General features: G+C 65.4%; 1 protein-coding gene across 1 annotated transcript in view; it reads right to left on the bottom strand.

Annotated features, from left to right (window-relative positions):
* The window catches only part of LOC138841593 (collagen alpha-1(XX) chain-like), a 35,997-nt gene extending 23,101 nt beyond the window's left edge, over positions 1–12,896 (bottom strand). The window contains exons 1-9 of the mRNA XM_070042382.1: positions 12,823–12,896; positions 12,341–12,487; positions 11,410–11,504; positions 8,897–9,007; positions 5,586–5,729; positions 5,181–5,339; positions 4,066–4,230; positions 1,569–1,688; positions 301–465 (exon numbers count right to left, since the gene is read on the bottom strand). Coding sequence (XP_069898483.1) covers positions 301–465; positions 1,569–1,688; positions 4,066–4,230; positions 5,181–5,339; positions 5,586–5,729; positions 8,897–9,007; positions 11,410–11,504; positions 12,341–12,487; positions 12,823–12,896 — 1,180 coding nt within the window. The remainder of the gene's footprint in view (positions 1–300; positions 466–1,568; positions 1,689–4,065; positions 4,231–5,180; positions 5,340–5,585; positions 5,730–8,896; positions 9,008–11,409; positions 11,505–12,340; positions 12,488–12,822) is intronic.
* Between the last annotated feature and the right edge of the window lie 2,803 nt (positions 12,897–15,699).

Genomic DNA, 15,699 nt, shown 5'->3' with positions numbered 1-15,699 from the left:
GTCCCGGGCCATGGATACACAGGCACAGTGCTCATGAGGGAGGGACGTGGTCCTGGGCTGGGCCACGGATACACAGCACAGTGCTCATGAGGGAGGGACGTGGTCCTGGGCTGGGCCACGGATACACGGCACAGTGCTCATGAGGGAGGGACGTGGTCCTGGGCCATGGATACACAGCACAGTGCCCCCGAGGGAGGGACGTGGTCCCGGGCCAGTTCCAAGGTCAGGTCAGAAGCCAGCAGGGTGAGGCCAGGGTGTCATCTCTCCTGGCTGACCCAGGGCCAGGGAGATGTGGCTCACCCACAGCGAAGACGTGGACGTCCAGGTCCCTGAGGACACGGGCAGCTGTGCCCACGTCGTCCTGTGACTTGCCGTCCGTCACCACAACCACCACCTTGGCGGCCTCTGGCCGGAGACCTGCCGCCCGCTGCAGGTTCCAACCCAGCACGTGGGTCAGGGCGAGGCCTGGGGAGCAAGACACCAGACAGCCTGCAGCAGCCCTGCCCCGGTGCCCTTCCCTGGTACCCTCCTCCCGCAGCCCTGCCCCAGTGCCCTTCCCTGGTACCCTCCTCCTGCAGCCCTGCCCCAGTGCCCTTCCCTGGTACCCTCCTCCCGCAGCCCTGCCCCAGTGCCCTTCCCCGGTGCCCTCCTCCCACAGCCCTGCCCCGGTGCCCTTCCCCGGTGCCCTCCTCCCACAGCCCTGCCCCAGTGCCCTTCCCCGGTGCCCTCCTCCCACAGCCCTGCCCCGGTGCCCTTCCCTGGTGCCCTCCTCCCGCAGCCCTGCCCCGGTGCCCTTCCCTGGTACCCTCCTCCTGCAGCCCTGCCCCAGTGCCCTTCCCTGGTACCCTCCTCCTGCAGCCCTGCCCCAGTGCCCTTCCCTGGTACCCTCCTCCTGCAGCCCTGCCCCAGTGCCCTTCCCCGGTGCCCTCCTCCCGCAGCCCTGCCCCGGTGCCCTTCCCCGGTGCCCTCCTCCCACAACCCTGCCCCGGTGCCCTTCCCTGGTGCCCTCCTCCTGCAGCCCTGCCCCGGTGCCCTTCCCCGGTGCCCTCCTCCCGCAGCCCTGCCCCGGTGCCCTCCTCCCGCAGCCCTGCCCCGGTGCCCTTCCCCGGTACCCTCCTCCCGCAGCCCTGCCCCGGTGCCCTTCCCCGGTGCCCTCCTCCCACAACCCTGCCCCGGTGCCCTTCCCTGGTGCCCTCCTCCTGCAGCCCTGCCCCGGTGCCCTTCCCCGGTGCCCTCCTCCCGCAGCCCTGCCCCGGTGCCCTCCTCCTGCAGCCCTGCCCTGGTGCCCTTCCCTGGTGCCCTCCTCTGGTGCCCTTCTCCCCCCCTCCCCCCCAGTGCCTCCTCCAAGGGCATCCGCTGCCCAGCCGGGCAGCGGGGAGGACCCAAACAAAGGCAGGGTCTGATTGGAGAGCTACTGGCTTCCCGCCAGACCCAGCCGGGCCGCGGTAAAGGAGGGTGCAAACAGGGCTGGGAGTCTGCACAGCACACATGCTCAGGCCAGGACACCGGGACGGAGACCAGACAGAACGGAGGCCGGCAGGACAGCCACACAGGCCGCGCAGACCTACCTGTGAAGGTGTTTCCTCCCTTGTAGCGGAGGTCGCGCACAGCGGCCAGCACCTGCTCCCTGGTGCAGAAGGCACTGAGCTCCCACTCTGTCCGGGGGTCCCCGCTGTACTGTGTCAGGCCTGGGGAGAGGCGCCCGGCAGACAGGGCTGAGTGCAGCGTGCAGCAGAAAGCTGAGTGCAGCATGCAGCAGACAGGGCTGAGTGCAGCGTGCAGCAGACAGCTGAGTGCAGCGTGCAGTGTGCAGCAGACAGGGCTGAGTGCAGCGTGCAGCAGACAGCTGAGTGCAGCAGACAGCTGAGTGCAGCATGCAGCAGACAGGGCTGAGTGCAGCGTGCAGCAGACAGCTGAGTGCAGCGTGCAGTGTGCAGCAGACAGGGCTGAGTGCAGCGTGCAGCAGACAGGGTTGAGTGCAGCGTGCAGCAGACAGCTGAGTGCAGCGTGCAGCAGACAGGGCTGAGTGCAGCAGACAGGGCTGAGTGCAGCAGACAGGGCTGAGTGCAGCGTGCAGCAGACAGCTGAGTGCAGCGTGCAGCAGACAGCTGAGTGCAGCGTGCAGCAGACAGGGCTGAGTGCAGCGTGCAGCAGACAGCTGAGTGCAGCATGCAGCACAGCTGAGTGCAGCGTGCAGTGTGCAGCGGACAGGGCTGAGTGCAGCGTGCAGCAGACAGCTGAGTGCAGCAGACAGGGCTGAGTGCAGCGTGCAGCAGACAGCTGAGTGCAGCAGACAGGGCTGAGTGCAGCATGCAGCAGATAGCTGAGTGCAGCAGACAGGGATGAGTGCAGCATGCAGCAGACAGCTGAGTGCAGCAGACAGGGCTGAGTGCAGCGTGCAGCAGACAGCTGAGTGCAGCATGCAGCAGACAGGGCTGAGTGCAGCAGACAGGGCTGAGTGCAGCGTGCAGCAGACGGCTGAGTGCAGCATGCAGCAGACAGCTGAGTGCAGCATGCAGCAGACAGCTGAGTGCAGCATGCAGCAGACAGGGCTGAGTGCAGCATGCAGCAGACAGGGCTGAGTGCAGCGTGCAGCAGACAGGGCTGAGTGCAGCATGCAGCAGATAGCTGAGTGCAGCAGACAGCTGAGTGCAGCAGACAGGGCTGAGTGCAGCATGCAGCAGACAGGTGAGTGCAGCAGACAGGGCTGAGTGCAGCATGCAGCAGACAGCTGAGTGCAGCATGCAGCAGACAGCTGAGTGCAGCATGCAGCAGATAGGGCTGAGTGCAGCATGCAGTAGACAGGGCTGAGTGCAGCATGCAGCAGACAGGGATGAGTGCAGCATGCAGCAGACAGCTGAGTGCAGCATGCAGCAGACAGGGCTGAGTGCAGCAGACAGGGCTGAGTGCAGCATGCAGCAGACAGGGCTGAGTGCAGCATGCAGCACACAGGGCTGAGTGCAGCGTGCAGTAGACAGGGCTGAGTGCAGCATGCAGCAGACAGGGCTGAGTGCAGCGTGCAGCAGACAGGGCTGAGTGCAGCATGCAGCAGACAGGGCTGAGTGCAGCGTGCAGCAGACAGCTGAGTGCAGCATGCAGCAGACAGCTGAGTGCAGCATGCAGCAGACAGCTGAGTGCAGAGACAGGGCTGAGTGCAGCAGACAGGTGAGTGCAGCATGCAGCAGACAGGGCTGAGTGCAGCGTGCAGCAGACAGCTGAGTGCAGCATGCAGCAGACAGGGCTGAGTGCAGCATGCAGCAGACAGCTGAGTGCAGCGTGCAGTGTGCAGCAGACAGGGCTGAGTGCAGCATGCAGCAAACAGCTGAGTGCAGCAGACAGGGCTGAGTGCAGCATGCAGCAGACAGGGCTGAGTGCAGCAGACAGGGCTGAGTGCAGCATGCAGCAGACAGCTGAGTGCAGTGTGCAGCAGACAGCTGACTGCAGTGTGCAGCAGACAGCTGAGTGCAGCAGACAGGGCTGAGTGCAGCATGCAGCAGACAGCTGAGTGCAGTGTGCAGCAGACAGCTGACTGCAGTGTGCAGCAGACAGCTGAGTGCAGCAGACAGGGATGAGTGCAGCATGCAGCAGACAGCTGAGTGCAGTGTGCAGCAGACAGCTGAGTGCAGCATGCAGCAGACAGCTGAGTGCAGCAGACAGGGATGAGTGCAGCATGCAGCAGACAGCTGAGTGCAGTGTGCAGCAGACAGCTGAGTGCAGCAGACAGGGCTGAGTGCAGCGTGCAGCAGACAAGGTGGCATGCAGTGTGTCCACAGGGCCCCATCCTGACCACAGCCAGACCACAGCCTGGCCGAGCCCTGACTGTGGCCCGTGTGGACTGCTAGAGTTCTGGGCAGATGGCGGCTCCTCCCACAGACACAGCTACAGGCCCAGAGCTGACGCAGAAGCCTCCAGAAGCCTCTGGAGTTGGTCCAGGAGACCAGCTCGGCAGCTGCAGCTGGCGCAGGGCTGGCATGAGCCACTCAGAGCAGGTGGCCGGTGGCCCTCCCGAGGGAGCCCCAGGGACGAGGCCCAGCCCACAGAGGGGCAGCAGGGGGCACAGCTCACCTACTTGGACTTTGTCCGGCCCAATCTCAAAGGGTTCGATGACACTGGTCAGGAAGTCTTTGACCTGCTGGAAGTGGCTGTGGCCGACGCTCCAGGACCCATCCACCAGGAAGACCATGTCCGTGGGAACGGGGGGTGTACAGCGGAAGTGGGGGCCGGCTAGGAGCAGGAGGGGGTGGGTGAGGCCTGTGGCCTCTACGGACCCCGAGCGTGTGGGCTTGGCTGTGGCCTCTCCTCCAAGGAGGGCTCAGCAGGGTCTCTGAGGACCTCGGGTCTGACCAGACTTGGAAGATCTCACAGAACGCTGGTCAGCGGCAGCGCATCTAAGACCTCCACGAAGAGAGCCAATGGCCTCAGCGGCTGCCCTGCCCTCCAAGGTCCTGCCAGCCGCTACTCTGCCGTCCCCCAGCTGAGGGGCTCTGAAGCCCAGGCTGCCCAGCCAGCTGTCCCCCGGGTCCCCGCCTGGACTGGGGCAGGTCAGCACTTCCCACAACGCCAGGAAGCTCCTCTGGAGATGCAAGGCCGGCGCCTCCAGCCTTCCTGACAGCGCTGGTGGCTGAGCCCCAGAGCCAGGCTGGCCCTGGGGCTGCCTGGCACGGCCAGCATGGCGACCCCTCTGCGGCGGGCCGACTGGTGGCGGTGACCCCCGCCGTGGGCCCGAGTTCCGGGCACAGGGTCTGCAGCAAGGCACTCCTGAGCTGTTGGGAGATGGGCAGGGCCCTCCCCCTGAGGACACTGAATGTCACAGACAGCCCCGGGCCCACCGCAGAGCCGCCCCACGCACCCGGCCTCCCCCTCCTTCCGGTGGAGGCTGGGTCGTGGCTCCGGCTCTCCAGGTCCGGAGCAGGGCCCTGGGACCGGCTCTGCTTCCGGCTCCTGACCCACGCTGCGCACTCCTGCGGGAGGACGCAGCCCCCCCGCACCTCAGCACCCGGGCTGGCCAGGCGGCTGCCTCCGGTGCCCAGGCTGGAGTGAATCCAGGCACTCAATGGGCGAGCTTCAGTTAAAGCTAGACCATACAGCCAGGAGGAGAATTCCGGATGCAGGGTGGGCCGTGGGCCACACATGCTCCCTTCCCCAGGGCTCACTTTCTCTTGGCTTGGGTGGATGAACAGTGGGTAGGTCTAGTGGTGAAGCAAAAGTGATGCTGGGCTGAGGAGCTGGCTCCGGAGTCGGCTCGAGGTCTGGGCCCCCCAGAGAAGGGCTGGGCTCCAGGGCGGGTCCTGCAGGCCTCCGGCTGCTCCTGCCCGGGGAATTCCTCTTCAGAGCGTCAACTGCAGAGAGAAGGGCTGTCAGGGTCCTCTGGGGAGGCACAGAGGGCCTGGGCTGAGGCCATGCACACCAGCCTCCGAGGAGGACACTGCTGCGGGCCCCAGGAACTGTCCCCAGGAAGTGGGCAGGTGACAAGACCCCAAGACATCTTGTGGGCAAGCTGGGACCTGACCCAGGGCCTGGGCTGAATCCAGGGGCATTTCTCCCTCACCCACCCAGCCTGGGCCAGCAGGGGGCAGCGGACTTACTCACAAAATCCCTTTGCACCCGCAGCACAGGCCCAGAGTCCGTGAGCTGGAAGATCTGCAGGGTGTAGCCCTCGGAGGGGCTCAGGCCTCCCACAGTGGCCTTCGGGGTCTTGGTGGTCAGCATGACCTCCTGCTCCGAGTCCCCTGGGTGGGGGTGGGAGAGCTGTGGGTGCTGTCCAGTGAGTGTGAACATGTATGCACGCACACGTGTTCACTCACATGTCTTCATAGAGCACATCACACGTCTGTGATGTGTGCTCGTGTGGCCACGTGTTCTCTGCATACATGTGTGAGGTAGACGTATTTGTGCGCGCATGCATACACATGTGCTGTATCTGCTCACTTGACTGTGGTCCTGTGAGCACTGGTGTGCATGTGTGTGCACACATGCCTGTGGTGTGTGCTTACGTATCTCCGTGCCTTGAGAATGCATACATGGGTGATAAATGGTGTCCGTGTGTGTGTGCATACACACTGATTCTCACATCTGTGTGTGGGAGCATCGTGTGCACATGGGGTGTGCGCTCATGTGTCTTCTGGCTGTGTCTGTGCCTCGTGTGACTGTGTGTGCCTGCACCCATGTGCTGTGTTCTCATGCATGTGGGGGCATGTGCACACAGGGTAGGATGCCCTGCAGGTCTCCCTGGAGGCCACGGAAGAGGAGGGGTGACGACCGGTGGGAGGTGGGGGGGGATGACTGGCTCTCCCGGGAACTTGCAGGAAAAGGGCTGCACTGCCCGCAGAGCCCTCCAGGGACCCCGCCTCCCCCCGCACCCACACGGCCCGCTCGGGGCCCACTACAGACAGGGCTGGATTTCAGTGTTAAACACAAACCGCTCCAGAGGGCCCTGTGCTGCTCCAGAAGTCAGAGCCAGGAGTGGCCTGGCACGAGCTGGAGAGACGCAGGCAGCACGGCAGAGGCCCACGGGAGCCTCGGCCTCAAGCAGCAGGAGGGGAGTCACACTCGCCCCTTGGAGGAAAGCAGCCTGTGCTGACCCCAGCTCAGCACCCCTCCCGGACCCACCCCGGGGCTGACGCTTGTGCTCCTGAGCACACGGGGTAGAACAGGCAGGAGAGCACCTTGCTGGTACTGACGGCTAACTTGGCTTTCTTTGGTCTGGGTTTGAGACAGGGTCTTGTAGCCCAGGCTGGCCTGGAGCTCACCATCCTGCTCCACCTTCTGAGTGTAGGGATTACAGGTGGCCCCACCGCAGCCACAGTTGGCTTTTTGGGCATTGGCCATGTGACTGACACCCCTCCCGCCCTGCGATGAACGTCCTCTCCAAGTGTGTGCAAGACTCAACTGCGGTTGTGACTGGGCACAGAGAGGATGCTCCCCGCCAGCCAAAGTGCAGCTGCCTGCGCGGCTGCGGCCTCGCCGTCCTCGCTGAGTCCAGTCAGACCGCAGGCAGCAGAGCTAGTCTTCCCACGCCCGGCGCGGCCCCGGCCACCCCAAGGTGATGCGCTCGGCTGGCCCTGGTATTTATTTACTCAGCAAGCTGGCGTTGCTCAAATCCTTCTTTGATGTGTGGGCACCATCACAATTTGTAGGCAGCATCCCTTTCACATCTCCTAGGAAATCCACACACTGCTGGGAGGTGAGCGAGCCCAGGGGAGGCCGGAGAGGGTCAATCTCCCGAATAGGAGGGTGTAGCTCTCTGCACTGCACACACTGCAGGCCCCGTTACATGCCCAGCCTCTGCAACCATGAGCCAAGTGAGCTATTCTCACCGTTCTAGAGGCAGAAAACAAAGTAGGACGTGAGTCCTGCCGCATGACCGTCAGGATGGATGCGGCTCCCGTGGAGGTGGGGTGCTCCGGGCGGGGGCAGCGCCAGGTGCGAGCAGCCACTGCAGTGTGTGAGCGCGCACACGCACGCACGCACGCGCACGCACGCATGGTCCCCAGGGTGCCACTAAGCCACTCGCACGCACGCACGGTCCCCAGGGAGCCACTAACCCAAGGGGCGCGGAGCCCCAGCCGCACCCGGCCAGTCCTCCCACCGCGAAGGGGGCGATAAACACCAGCACCACGGAGACGCCCGCTGCCAGCCCCACACGCCAACCTCAGCGGTCAGCCGCAGGCCCGGGGCACGCGGCCGGCAAACGGGGGAGACGGCCTGTGGACTCGGCCGGGCACCGCGGCCGCGCCCGGCACCGGAGCCCAGCGCCTGCCTGAGGCGCACGCGTGCTGAGCACCCCTCCGCCCGCGACCCTCCGCCTGAGGCGCACGCGTGCTGAGCACCCTCTTCACCTGCGACCCGCGCATGCGTCCTGGGCACCTCCGCCTGCGACCCTCTGCCTGAGGCGCAGCGTGCTGAGCACCCTCTCCGCCCGCGACCCTCCGCCTGAGGCGCACGCGTGCTGAGCACCCTCTTCACCTGCGACCCGCGCATGCGTCCTGGGCACCTCCGCCTGCGACCCTCTGCCTGAGGCGCAGCGTGCTGAGCACCTCTGCCTGCGACCCTCCTCCTGAGGCGCATGCGTCCTGGTCCTGAACACCTCCGCCTGCGACCCTCCTCCGCCTGAGGCGCATGCGTCCTGAGCACCTCGCCTGCGACCCTCCGCCTGAGGCGCACGCGTCCTGAGCACCTCTACCTGCGACCGTACGTCTGAGGCGCACGCCTGCTGAGCGCACGATCCACGCGTCACCTGCTGGAGCCCCGCTGGGAGGCGTGGCCGTGCCACGTGTCCGTTGCTGGGAGGCGTGGCCGTGCCACGTGTCCGTTGCTGGGAGGCGTGGCCATGCCACGTGTCCCCCACTGGGAGGCGTGGCCTGCCACGTGTTCCCCCCCCCCGCTGGGAGGCGTGGCCATGCCACGTGTCCCCCGCTGGGATGCGTGGCCTGCCACGTGTTCCCCCCCCCCCCGCTGGGAGGCGTGGCCATGCCACGTGTCCCCCGCTGGGAGGCGTGGCCTGCCACGTGTTCCCCCCCCCGCTGGGAGGCGTGGCCATGCCACGTGTCCCCCCCCGCTGGGAGGCGTGGCCTGCCACGTGTTCCCCCCCCCGCTGGGAGGCGTGGCCATGCCACGTGTCCCCCGCTGGGAGGCGTGGCCATGCCACGTGTCCCCGCTGGGAGGCGTGGCCATGCCACGTGTCCCCCACTGGGAGGCGTGGCCTGCCACGTGTCTGTCGCTGGGAGGCGTGGCCGTGCCACGTGTCCCCGCTGGGAGGCGTGGCCTGCCACGTGTCCCCGCTGGGAGGCGTGGCCGTGCCACGTGTCCCGGGTGGGGCGGTGACCGCCCCAGTCTGCACGTGGAGGTGCTGGCCTGGCGGAGGGATCTGAAGAGGAGGAAGGCGCAGTGCCCTTACCGGCCATGGGCTTCACCTGGACGCGGTAGCCGCGGCCGCTGGCCTCCGACTCGCTCCACTGCATCTGCAGCCGGTCCTCGGGCAGCACGGCCAGCCGCAGGCGGCCCCTCGCTGCAGAAAGGACAGGCGGGTCACCGCAGACCCCCTCCACCGAGCACCCTGAGGACAGCCCGGCCGCGGGGAAGCCAGCCGGGAGCGGCGTCCGCCGCCACCCCCGCGGCGCAGGGGGCTGGCGCTGAGGACCACGGTTCGAAGCCAGCCCTGGAAGAAGTCTGGCAGACGCTCCGACCAACCACAAAAGGCTGGACGTGGAGCTGGGGCTCAGCCTTGAGTAAAGAGAGCGAAGGGGCAGCGCCCAGGCCCACGCATAAACAAATCACCCCCAGCGAGGGTGGACGGGGCCCTCGGGAGCCCTCGCCGTCCCGAGGCTCAGAGCTGCCCACCGGCCCTGGCGAGGAGGTCACAGCACAGCGGCGCCCCGCAGCCCCGCCTCCCGTGAGCCCCCTGCGGGAGGCCGCAAAGCATCCCGGATGGAAGCCTTAGCCGACGCCCGCTGGCGTGCCACCGAATGCAGTGTCCGCGCGGGCCCGTGTGCGAGCGGCCTCAGCGCTCACGCTGGGGCCGACTCCCGCCGTGGAGAAGGGGCGCGGGGCCTGGGCCGGCCTCCGGGAAGCTTCCGGGCCTGGTGTGAAGGGCTGGTTGTGGAAAATGAGGACAGAGATGGCTTCATTGTAACGGGATACAGACGGCCACAGCCAAGTGGGCCCGGGGCAGACACAATGGTCCATTCAGAGCGGGGCGCACTCGAAGCATCTCCAGATGGGGCCCGCTGCCCTGGGGGTGCCCACTGACAGGCAGCAATGTGTGGGGGCGGTGGGGGCGCTGGAAAGCCAGCTGTGAGAGGGGTCCCTCTCCAGCTCATGAAGAGCCTTCTGTTCCCCCTGCCCTTGACTCGTCAGGGTCCCCTCAGCTCACCTCTGTACAGGGACGGCAGAGGACGGGAGGGGTGAGGTGGTCAGGGGCTGTGGTCGGCAGAGGATGGGAGGGGTGAGGTCAGGGGCTGTGGTCAGCAGAGGACGGGAGGGGTGAGGTGGTCAGGGGCTGTGGTCAGCAGAGGACGGGAGGGGTGAGGTGGTCAGGGGCTGTGGATGGCAGAGGACGGGAGGGGTGAGGTCAGGGGCTGTGATCAGCAGAGGACGGGAGGGGTGAGGTCAGGGGCTGTGGATGGCAGAGGACGGGAGGGGTGAGGTGGTCAGGGGCTGTGGTCGGCAGAGGACGGGAGGAGTGAGGTCAGGGGCTGTGGTCGGCAGAGGATGGGAGGGGTGAGGTCAGGGGCTGTGGATGGCAGAGGACAGGAGGGGTGAGGTCGTCAAGGGGCTGTGGTCGGCAGAGGACGGGAGGGGTGAGGTGGTCAGGGGGCTGTGGTCAGCAGAGGACGGGAGGGGTGAGGTGGTCAGGGGGCTGTGGTCAGCAGAGGACGGGAGGGGTGAGGTGGTCAGGGGCTGTGGTCAGCAGAGGATGGGAAGGGTGAGGTGGTCAGGGGCTGTGGTCACCAGAGGACGGGAGGGGTGACAAGGCCATGGGGCTGTGGTCAGCAGAGGACAGGAGGGGTGAGGTGGTCAGGGGGCTGTGGTCGGCAGAGGACAGGAGGGGTGACAAGGCCATGGGGCTGTGGTCGGCAGAGGACGGGAGGGGTGACAAGGCCATGGGGCTGTGGTCGGCAGAGGACGGGAGGGGTGAGGTGGTCAGGGGGCTGTGGTCGGCAGAGGACAGGAGGGGTGACAAGGCCATGGGGCGGGGCGTACTGTGGGTGGCAGGGATCCTAACTCGGAGGTCACCAGCCCTCCGTGGTGCCCAGAAGGCAGATGCAGACAGGAACAAGCAGTGGACGCCGCTCTGCAGAGTGACATGTGCCAGGAAAGGCACGGGGCTGCCTGGCCCAGGAAGCAGTGTAGGGCATGAATGGGGCCTTGAGGGACCCAGGGAACGCCGGAACTTGCCTTCCAGGACTCTGCCTGGGCCAGCAGGGAGGGCCTGGCACAGAGCCCGGCGTCCGTGCATGCCCCCTTGCTCACAGAGGACAGAGAGCCTTTCTTTCTGGGGAGGCAGCCCTCAGTCCAGTTAAACCCTGACTACCCAGCGGGACAGGGCTGGAGGGCAGCAGGGCGGGGGGGGTGATGGAGCGCCTCTCTTCACGCCAGATGTGTGCTGCCTGAAATTGTAAGGCCTTTGTGGGATGACTAAGGGAAACATTTAATGGAGAGTTAAATGAAGAGTACGTCGATAGCCTGCACAGAAGCACAGCACACAAAAGCTTATGAAGCAAGGCTGAAAGACTGCAAGACCAAAGGCCAGAGGTCAGAGGTCAAGGCCAAAGCAGAGGACTGGCCGAGAAGCCCTTCCTGCTTCTGTCTGTTGTCTCCAGGGCTCTTACTTAAGCAGATCTTCCTGAGGGGAGGTGGGGGGCAGTGGCCAGGCCTGCCGGAGGTGCGGGGACGGGCTCCACTCCTTACCTCGCCCTTGCCCGAGGGCCAGGGTGATGCTCAGCCACATCCACGCCCACAGGCAGAGGCTGAGGCGGAACACTCTCCGGCTCATGGCGTCTAGCCTGAGGGAAGAGGTCGTGCTTCCTGACAACAGGCCAGGGCCCTGGGCCCCAGGGCCAGCGTGGCAGAGCAGGCCTGCTCCCACGGGGCCACAGGCCGGAGAGGCCTTGTCGTGGTGCACAGCAGTCGCTGCCAGCCTCAGCCTGCTCCTCAAGGCAGAACTGACGCCAGACCCAGCTCAGGTGACACAGGGTGGGCCCGGGGCACCCTAGCCAGGCAGGAACGGGCTGCGGCCATGCCGACTGGAGATAACCAGAGTACACCACCTGCCATCCGACCCCAGCACTGAGAGCCCTGTGCAGGCGGGGCGGGCCTCCAGACAAGGCCCAGCTCTGCCCCTGCCCCTTGCTTACCCAGGACAGCTGAGGACGGAAGAGGCATCCCCGAGTCCTCCCCAGTGGCCTGAGGGACCCAAGCCCCTCTCCTGGAGGCCCCCCTCATTGCACAAGCGCCAGGGTGTCCCCACCAGGGGGTCGGTCCCCCTGAGCAGAGGCCTCCAGCAGTGGCTTGCTGGGAAACACACTCTCTGCCCCCACCATGTACCTGCCCCCTTCCACATTTAAGCTTGGCTCCAATACTGAGGCTCAGGCAGCCTCCAGGAGGTGGCATGGGCTGACCGCCTGTGACCAGGAAGCACAGGACACATGAGCGCCCTCCCAGAGCAAGGCCCTTCTCCATCTGCACACCGAAGCCAGACTGCCGCCACCACGGGTGAAGGGGTCAGTACAAAGCCCCTTTCTGCTGGACTCCCCCCCTCCCCCCGCAGGGAGTCCAGCCCATGCTGGACTCCCCCCCTCCCCCGAGCCTGTGGCTGTGGCTCCAGCGTGCCCAGCTTCACCTGGCTGCGCCCAGGGACAGCACCCATGGAGGCGGCCCTGTCGGACCTGGGAATCCCTTGGGGCCCAGGGCCGCAGGCACCGCACCCACCTCCTGCTCCACAGGCAGCGTCCCTTGTTCCTGGGGGCCATCTGGTTCCATCTGCTGGCTGTGGCCACGTGAATTGTGAAGCTTATCAAAGGCCCTCTCTTAATGTCACCGCCCCCCCCTTCACTCCGCCTGCTGGCGTCTGAGGCGCCCAGATGGGAAACAGCAGTGATACACGCCCCACCACTGCACGTACACAGGCAGGGGTCCTGCCAGGCGAGGAAGGTGAGGAGACACAAGCCAATCACCCCATCCCGTCTCAGAGACACTTGGGGCAGACAGTGTGGCTCTTGGCAGAGCCGGGGGGGGGGGGAGGTCCAGGGCAGCAGCCGCCGGCTCAGGGAACCTCTGCTTTCCCCCAAGACCCTGTATTGCGCTCCTTAGGCTCAGGCCCACACTGCCTCCTGCACAACTCCCATGTGCTTGGCCCGGTGGTCTGGCTCTTGCTGGTTCCCACAGGCCAGATCCATGGGTGAAGACCCCCCCCCCAGACAAGGCTGTCCTGCAGGTCCCCACGGACCTCATTGCTGGGCAGCACTGGGCAGCCTGTCTTCTTGTCCTGGGCTCATCCACAGATCTTTACATTTCTTTATTTGGTTTGGTCGTGAGGCTTGAACTCTGAGCCCAGGCGCTGTCCCTCAGCCTTTCAGCTCAAGGCAAATGCTCTACCACTTGAGCCACAGCACCACTTCCAGTTTTCTGGTGGTTTATTGGAGATAAGAGTTTCATGGACTTTCCTGCCCAGGCTGGCTTTGAACCGCGATCCTCAGATCTCAGGCTCCTCAGTAGCTAGGATGACAGGTGTGAGCCACCGGTGCCCAGCTCCATAGAGATCTTGAGAGCTACTTCCTTCTCTACTGCAGTCCCCATCCCCTGGGGAAAGGCAGGCTGCTACCTGCCACAGAGGACCCTCGTGATGCCATCCGACCATAGGACACCTGGAAGTCACCTGCAGCCCAGTCTGGCAACCACTGGCAGCCCATGCAAGGGAAGCCGCGGCGTGTCCCCGGACCCCATCCGGCCTTGCGTCGAGACCTAGCGGGGTCCATAGCCCTGCAGATGGGTGCTGCTGAACTGGACCAGCCCCCCTTGCACCCCCACTGGGGCTGGGACACATAGCAGCAGGTGTTTGTTTCATCTGCATGCCAGCAGTCCCGCTCACCTGAGGACATCTGGAAGGAACACACAAGTCCTCACTCGGCAGTGGATCAAAGCCCAGAGGTGCGGGGCAGGGCCTGTGGGGCCACGGGCACCTGGGGAGGCCCATCCTGCCAGCTGCTGCCAGTGGACACACCCGGGTAGAAGTGGCATGGGTGAAGGGCATCCTGAGGGCCGCCAGGTGGGGCGTAGGAAGTTTTACAAAAGAAGGCTCAGCCGGGCACCAGTGGCTCACACCTGTCATCCTAGCTACTCAGGAGGCTGAGATCCAAGATCGCAGTTCAAAGCCAGCCCAGGCAGGAAAGTCCGTGAGACTCTTACCTCCAATAAACCACCAGAAAACCGGAAGTGGTGCTGTAGTTCAAGTGGTAGAGCGCTAGCCTTGAGCTGAAGAGCTGAGGGACAACGCCCAGGCCCAGAGTTCAAGCTCCACGACTGACAGGAAGGAAGGAAGGAAGGAAGGAAGGAAAGAAGGAAGGAAGGAAGGAAGGTTGGTTCTGGGCTAGAGCAAACCAGAGGCTGGCTTCAGATACGCCATCTCTAGTGGTCAGCTGGCCTCGGGAGCTAGCTCCATGCTCACCCCCCACCCCTCACTCCAGGGCCCCCAACCATCCAGGGCCCGGGACACCACCTTTGTGTTGAATGGCTGCTGGTCCCTCGTGCTCCGGAGCCAGACCATCTGAAGAGGGCCCAGCCCACACACCCACATCCCTGTCCTCTGGGGTGAGGAACGGGTCCAGCCTGGGCATGGAGGTCTGCAGAAGGGCCTCCTGCTCAGCCGGGGGATGCAGGGGTGCTGTGCACTGAGGTCCCAGGACCCACTCCTACTCCACACCCTGCTCCACCTCCAAGGCTGTCCGGTTTCTAGGAGCAGCAACACCCCTTGTTGAGGGGCGCTCAACCCCTTGCTGGCTACTTCATCCGGAGGGTCCGGCTTACACAGAGATAGGCCTTGAATTCAGGGGTGAGGGGCAATAAATCTCATTGGTGCTGGGACACAAAGAAAAATCCTTGTGAAGCTGGGCACTGGTGGCTCACGCCTGTCATCGTAACTACTCAGGAGGCTGAGATCTGAGGATCGCAGTTCAAAGCCAGCCCGGGCATGAGACTCTATCTCCAATAAACCATTCAGAAAACCGAAGTGGTGCTGTAGCTCAAGTGGTAGAACAATAGCCTTGAGCTGAAAGCCCCACAGCTGACCAAAAAAGAAAAAAGAAAAACCCTTGTGAGAAAGACACATACATACAGTGAAGGCCTGCCCGGGGTTGCAGACTGACCTTGGCGCACCTGCCCTTCCTGCTTGGAACACCCTGGCACCTGGCCAGCCACAGGGAGCACACCTCAGAAGACAGAGCCCCGCCTGTCCCAGGGGGGTCCCCAGGTGGACAGAGCCCCGCCTGTCCCAGGGGGAGGACTGCGGGCCCCAGGTGGACAGAGCCCCGCCTGTCCCAGGGGGGTCCCCAGGTGGACAGAGCCCCGCCTGTCCCAGGGGGAGGACTGCGGGCCCCAGGTGGACAGAGCCCTGCCTGTCCCAGGGGGGTCCCCAGGTGGACAGAGCCCCGCCTGTCCCAGGGGGGTCCCCAGGTGGACAGAGCCCCTCCTGTCCCAGGGAGGTCCCCAGGTGGACAGAGCCCCTCCTGTCCCAGGGAGGTCCCCAGGTGGACAGAGCCCCTCCTGTCCCAGGGGGGTCCCCAGGTGGACAGAGCCCCTCCTGTCCCAGGGAGGTCCCCAGGTGGACAGAGCCCCGCCTGTCCCAGGGAGGTCCCCAGGTGGACAGAGCCCCTCCTGTCCCGGGGGGTCCCCAGGTGGACAGAGCCCCCCCTGTCCCAGGGGGAGGACTGCGGGCCCCAGGTGGACAGAGCCCCTCCTGTCCCAGGGGGGTCCCCAGGTGGACAGAGCCCCTCCTGTCCCGGGGGGTCCCCAGGTGGACAGAGCCCCGCCTGTCCCAGGGAGGTCCCCAGGTGGACAGAGCCCCGCCTGTCCCAGGGGGGTCCCCAGGTGGACAGAGCCCCCCCCTGTCCCAGGGGGAGGACTGTGGGCCCTGGGTAGAGAGACTAAAGGTAGCGGCTGGCTGCGGCAGGTGTAGGCACTGTCACACACAAAGAACACAGGAGC

This window comes from Dipodomys merriami, unplaced genomic scaffold (assembly GCF_024711535.1).
Source record: "Dipodomys merriami isolate MVZ:Mamm:240054 unplaced genomic scaffold, mDipMer1.0.p SCAF_322, whole genome shotgun sequence".
Taxonomy (NCBI): domain Eukaryota; kingdom Metazoa; phylum Chordata; class Mammalia; order Rodentia; family Heteromyidae; genus Dipodomys; species Dipodomys merriami.
This window is presented reverse-complemented; position numbering and strand designations above follow the sequence as displayed.